Here is a 6,453-nt window from a genome sequence, read left to right as displayed (position 1 = left end):
AACATACAACTCAACCAAATGGGCTCAATGAATGATTGCATTGTTAGTTAATTGTCATATTATATACACGTTTATGTTAACATTAGTCACTTTTTTGTTTTGTTCCCCCCCCTAACTTTTCGCGCATGCGTATTCTCAGTTGAGTTACAGAGGCATGATGGCTGCGGACAGTACCTTGCTACTGTCTCTGGTGGAGGAATTTGTCTCGGGACTACAGGACAGCAAGGCTAAAGATACAGCAACAGGTAAATAAATATTCTTATTTTCCTCGAGACCTTTCCACAGCAGCTCGTTGCGAAAAACCAGCCGTAGAAGCCGCTGAGCTGCCGCTTCAAGGATGCGCAACACTGCACGATGGTTAACGTTAACTAGCTAACTAAGCGCCACAACATCCTGTGTGGTGTTCACCCTCATGCAACTAAAACACACAGGGTGTGACACCGGTCTGCTCATTTTTATCGTCACTAGCATACGCCAAATCTATACCTAACGTTTAATTGTATTGTCATTTGACTAGTAATGTGGATTTTGATGCTAGCCCAGTGTGGTTATACCGCATGCTGCCTGCTAGCTGCTGTGTGTGTGTCCGAATGAAAGCATCCTGTCAATGAACTGTGCACCTTTGAACCCCACCGATGCTGCTAGTTAATCTGTACTACTACTAGAGATAACTTAGTTATGCTTGTGTGTTGTTATACGTTTTCTGTGTGCGTTTATAGTTAGTTATCTTATCAATTATTTGCTACAATTCACTAAACTTGGCTTTTCTGTTCAGGTGTCAAAGACGGCAAGTTTACAGTACTACAGCTGGTGGAAGCACTGGGGTAAGCTATTAATACTTTTCCAATATTACAGCGATAACCTTAACCATTGTGTTGTCTTCACCGTCGTCCATAAACATGTCATTCCGGGTCAAAATTGAAAAAATGTTGGAACTTTTTTGACGCTTTTTTTATGCTTTTGACGCTTTTTTAAACGTTGTTGTCCCTCTTTTCAACGCGTTTTTTTTTTTATTCATGGTCAATAAACCTAATAAAATGACATTACACTTAATTTTTGAGTTTGAGGGCAGGTCCGAAACTCCGAAACGGAACTGACACTTCGCTACAACACAAACCAATATATGTATTCACCTCTATTCACACACACAATGAGGCATATTTTCAGTTGTGATTGAACTGTATTTTTTTAGTTACTATATAGGCCAACTTTGATCTTGACATATAGGCTAAGCATTCTGTAGCAAATAATAAACCCACTATTAATTACATTATCTTAATGCAGTGTAACTATATAACATAATATATAATATATATAATAATGCACCTAAAATACAAACGTGAGCAAGGGTGTTGAGCAATCGCTATTATATTGAATCAACAGCCACGTGCAATTTAGCTTGCAGGTGAAGAACACAAATAACGAAAATCAGCAGTTAACTAAATAAAAATTTGCAAGACCAGGCTTAAATGAACTGACAACATAAGTTATACGACTTACAGTGCTCAAGGACGTACACACATGATCTCAACTGGCTTATCATCCGGACAGCGTTTCTTTTTCCTTTCTCCCCTTTTCTACCAAGTGACCGCGCTATTCTCCGACATGCACTCTAACAATGCAGCCCTATTTTTGATACTGTGGGGGGCAGAAATGTTGCCGTGGGGGGCCGCCACGGTCAAATCAACATAGAGGAAACGCTGATTATGAATTATTTTGACTAATAGAAAAGTTAAGATCCGAGGAACTTGAGTGAATCACAGACTGGTTTATGTCAAAGTTTGGTCAGGATGCTGTTTTGAAACCATTTAAAAAATTTTTTTCAAATGCCATGAAATTGTATAAAACAACCAAAATTCAGTGGAAGTAATCATTAATTTTACCTGCGAAGAACATGGATGCATGGATGTATATGTTGTATGGGTTCCATACAACGTACATGCATGCATCAAAGTTATTTTGGAGCAATTTGGTTGTTAAGAAACCCATATTTCTGATATAAAAAACTTTGAAAACGGGTCAAATTTGACCCAAGGACAACACAAGGGTTAACCATAGTATGATTTAATGTATTCTTTTATCTGATGCCTGTCTTATTTTGGTTTATGTACTGAATGTGTTAGACAATGGAGGTCAGGTAGTGGAAGTTAATAGCTGTAAAAAGCTGTAAGTTTCATTAAATAATGTTAAGATATTTCATTTTGCTAATATCACCCAGCCAAGCCGATATGAGGAATTCTCATGAATGGTACATGATTTACTATAAATCTTTAAACTATCCACACTATATTGTAGACTTCTATTCACTAGAAGTCATTAGTTAAATTTAGAGTCGCTGTTATGGGAATATTTAATAATTAACATTTTCATTGCATTCCCTGTTATAGAGCGAGTTTGACCAGCTCTCAGTCTCACACTCGAGCCAGAGGAGTCCAGCTTCTCTCTGAAGTTTTACAGGAGTGCTATGGAATCCTTACAGAGACCGAAGGTACACATCTTCTCTTATATTTTGTAGAAAATCTATCCCATTCTCTTCTTCACTCTTTGTTAGGTTTCTAGATGCCATAAACAGTACTGACATGCTATTTGGGTGCAAAACCATCATCTCAGTGTCTTGTTGGCTGATGGCTAAAATATTGAAACACAAACAAATAAAAAAAAATGTATCAAATAAGTGTTGCCAGTGGTCTTGCAGCAGTGGTGTAGTCTACGTGATACGCAGGTATACGCAGTATACCCACTAAGAAAGTTCCAGGATTTCCATATACTCGCCTAAAAATGCCCAATGACACGTAACAACATACTTTGCATTGTAATTTTTATATATTTTGAGTTGTCATCTGTGTTTTTCTTCTTGACATAGGCTAAATAAAGGTAAATTGGTGCATAAAAGTGTGTCAGAATGCAGGAAATGAAGTTGTTGACGCTCAAAACTTCCCTGGGGGAGGACACCCAGACCCCCCACTATGAAGTGCCCCCCCCAAATACAGTATAGGCCCATACATATACAGTACAATATATCCACTACAATACATTAGACTACACCACTGTCTTTCAGGTCTACATGAACATATTTATGTAAAGAGTGATATTTTATCGCACGGCTCTCTGTCTCTGTTCTCCCCCAGTGGAAGTGCTCATTGCCTTCTATGAAAACCGTCTAAAGGACCATTACGTCATCACGCCGGCTGTTTTACAGGGGCTCGGAGCGCTGGTGAGTGTCTGCCGCTGATGCATTTTCAGTGACAACACTAAAGATGAACTGTGTGCTAAATGTTCAAGTTAGTTTGCTGCTTGGCAGGTTTGACAGAATCATTTTGAGAAGCTCCAGTCAGATGTGATAGCTGCGACCAACGTGCACATTGTGTGTGTGTGTGTGTGTGTGTGTGTGTGTGTGTGTGTGTGTGTGTGTGTGTGTGTGTGTGTGTGTGTGTGTGTGTGTGTGTGTGTGTGTGTGTGTGTGTGTGTGTGTGTGTGTGTGTGTTTATGCTTTCTCCAGACAAAATGTACAGTGTTGCCTCCTGGCTCAGCTGTGTCCATGCTGAGGTCTTTGTTCCAGGATGTTCATGTTCAGGTGAGACTTGAAGCTGTGTTGTATTAAAGATGTTAAAGTTGTAGCTAGATTTTTTTTATTTTTTTAAACATACACCCGACGAAGCATTTTGTGTGGGGGATATATACAACAGCAGATTTGTGTTTAATCCAATAGGTACATAATTGCACTAAATAGTATTGTTTAGTGTATCTATGAGGAATGAAGACAACTGATCAACATGAAAAAGTGTATCTGCTGCCTTTGGCCAGATGTCAAAATGCACATCTAACTCTCTATATAGAACACTATCTAAGAGTGTCTGGGATTACTGGTTCTTCCATGTCTGCGAAGCACTTTTTATTAAGCATGCTTTGTTGGTAAACTTGACTCATCGAAAATGTTCCTACATCTGGGTATTGTGGGTTAAAAGCTCATCGGGTGTGTTTATTTCTCTTCAGTCTTTGATGCTGACGGAGAGAGCCTGCGTCTACAAGATGCTCATCGACCTCATGGCGACCAGAGAAGCCGGTAAGAGACAGCGGGTTTGAGCGTGATTCAGTTGATCGAGACAGACGCTAACTGTTCTCCGCTATGACTGAGAGCTTTGCTGGAAGAAAAAACAAGCTTCTGTGTTGAAGACACAGGTGATTCCAAACAGCACAGAGCTAGTTTTGAAAGTCCAAAATCTCACCAGTTGGCTGACTAATCTCTTTGGTCATTATTGCTCACCCCAGGGCGCTGATACCAGCTTACCAGCCCCATAATAAAGGACAGAGTTGTCACAACTTAGGCTGAGTTGAATCATTTGCATGCACTCGGTGTTTTGCATGTGAAAAAGAAGACCGACAAAGAAGTGTTTGTGTGTGGCCTGCTGGTAGTTAGCGTATCATGAACACACCAGCAGTGTTGGATGACGCAGTGTGTCCTCACCTCTGTCTCCCCATTTTATACTTTATGAAATGGAAGAAAGTACGTGATCAAACAGGAAAGGAAGGCTCTTTCTCATTTGTTAGTCATAATGCTTAGATTAAGCAATCTTCAACACACTTGTAGTACAGTACATCCTAACAACTTCCTCAGATTTTCAGGAAGAGGTATGCGGTGTAATTTCTTCAACTTGGTGGAAATAAGAATTTGTCACCACTCTCCAAACATGTGATGATCCTATATTTCTGTGCTCTGTCTTAAGTCTGATTTTAGGTTCTGCGTTGAATCTACGCCGTAGGTACACGTAGCTACATACGCGTAGCTACATACCCATGCTGTAGCCTGACGCGCACCTCCCCAGAAATGTAACTACATGCCACGGCGACACAGACCGCAACAACTGTGATTGGTCCGCTTGGCTGGTCTTGGTAGCGTCACATTTCCCCCCCTTCTAATTTCTGGGTTCTCCTCCATGAACAACATGAAATCAAGGAGAGGGTTCACTTTTCCTGCTACAGATTTCCAACCGTGGTCAGAAATAGGGCTGGGCGATATTGCTGAAAACTGTATCACGATATAAGTGTTTCATATCGGTCGATATCGATAATTATTGATATTTTTTATGACCTATTTAAAATAAGGACCAGGAGAAAAATATATTAAATTTAAACATTTTTATTTTAAACTTAACCTTCCTCTGATTATAATCCCCTCAGTTATAAAAGCAGAAATTTCAACACAACCATGGAAATCACTCAAATAATTAAAATGTAAACATAAGTCTAAAATCACAGTGAAGAAAGAATAAGTAAGAATTGCTTAATAAGGTGTAATAAAATGGTGCAAAGTGTTAAAAATAAACATAGAGAAACCTGAAACCTGAGAAGAACTATTTTCTGCAGGTTTAGTGCTAGGTTGGTAACCTGGCTTCTGGACAGTGCTCAGCACGTCTGCCTCCGTTATTTCTTTGTAGCGTTGAGTAAGGCGCTGATGCAGAGTACCTCTCCATGGCGGTCTGCTGCTTGTGCGGTGTAGCAGCTGCAGATGTTGGACGTTGCTGGCGAATACGGCTGTGCTCCAAGGTGGTAAAACAAGTTTGCGGTAGTGTTGGTGGAGACGACGGTCAGACTTATAAAATCCCCAAAACTGCCATACTGACTTTTCCTGTTTTATCAACAATTTCCTCGCTCGCTGCGGCACTCACTTTCCACTTATCGCTCCATGCCGCCGGTTCTGTTATTGTAGAATCCAACACGAGACAGCGATGTGGCGCAACCAAACTTGATACTGTTACATGATTGGCTGTTAGAGTGTCACTCCCTACGTTGCTAGGTTACCAGAGAGTGAGTGCCTTTGTTCATGCAACCAAACTTGCTTTGCAACTTCTGGTTTCTTCCGAAGAAGATAAACAAGTTATCGAACGTTTTATCGAACGCATTTTCTATTGATACTGATTACGTGTCTATCGCGATACATATCGTTATCGTTTTATCGCCCAGCCCTAGTCAGAAAGCACAGAGTACCTGCTCTGCGTAGAGCCTACGTACAACCATAAATCCGCCTTTACTGACTTAAAGGTCCTATGTGTGGGAATTTCTCCCATCTAGCGTTGAGATTATATATCGCAATCAACTCTCTTCGCGCCAAGCAGTTCAAAGTACGTATTACAGCTACGGTAGCCTTCACGCTTCAAAAAGCCAGTCTCTTGCTCTTTTCAATATCCTTTTTCTTTGTTTGGGGCGAAGAAAACTCCTGTTCCATACGTGTGGTCCTCCATGTTTCCTTCTTCAAACTCGCTGGGGCCGGGAAGCTACGATACCCATTAGCAGCATTAGCAGCACCTGTGAGTTTATCATGTGACGGTGAAAACACGAAAGGCGGAGCAGTATGTCCCTTACCGGCTAACGTATTTCAAGATGGCGCATGAAGATGGAGCGTCTACCCCAGTTCATGCAAATGTAAAATTTCAAGCCAAAAGGAATACTTGGAAT

At 40.6% G+C, this 6,453-nt stretch overlaps 1 protein-coding gene across 1 annotated transcript in view; it reads left to right on the top strand.

Moving 5' to 3' along the window:
- The first annotated feature begins 139 nt into the window (after positions 1 to 139).
- The window catches only part of mms19 (MMS19 homolog, cytosolic iron-sulfur assembly component), a 28,485-nt gene continuing 22,171 nt past the window's right edge, over positions 140 to 6,453 (top strand). The window contains exons 1-6 of the mRNA XM_039787743.1: positions 140 to 245; positions 776 to 824; positions 2,388 to 2,488; positions 3,129 to 3,214; positions 3,500 to 3,574; positions 3,994 to 4,063. Coding sequence (XP_039643677.1) covers positions 155 to 245; positions 776 to 824; positions 2,388 to 2,488; positions 3,129 to 3,214; positions 3,500 to 3,574; positions 3,994 to 4,063 — 472 coding nt within the window. The 5' untranslated portion in view covers positions 140 to 154. The remainder of the gene's footprint in view (positions 246 to 775; positions 825 to 2,387; positions 2,489 to 3,128; positions 3,215 to 3,499; positions 3,575 to 3,993; positions 4,064 to 6,453) is intronic.

The sequence above is a fragment of the Perca fluviatilis genome, chromosome 21 (genome assembly GCF_010015445.1).
Source record: "Perca fluviatilis chromosome 21, GENO_Pfluv_1.0, whole genome shotgun sequence".
NCBI lineage: Eukaryota > Metazoa > Chordata > Actinopteri > Perciformes > Percidae > Perca > Perca fluviatilis.
This window is presented reverse-complemented; position numbering and strand designations above follow the sequence as displayed.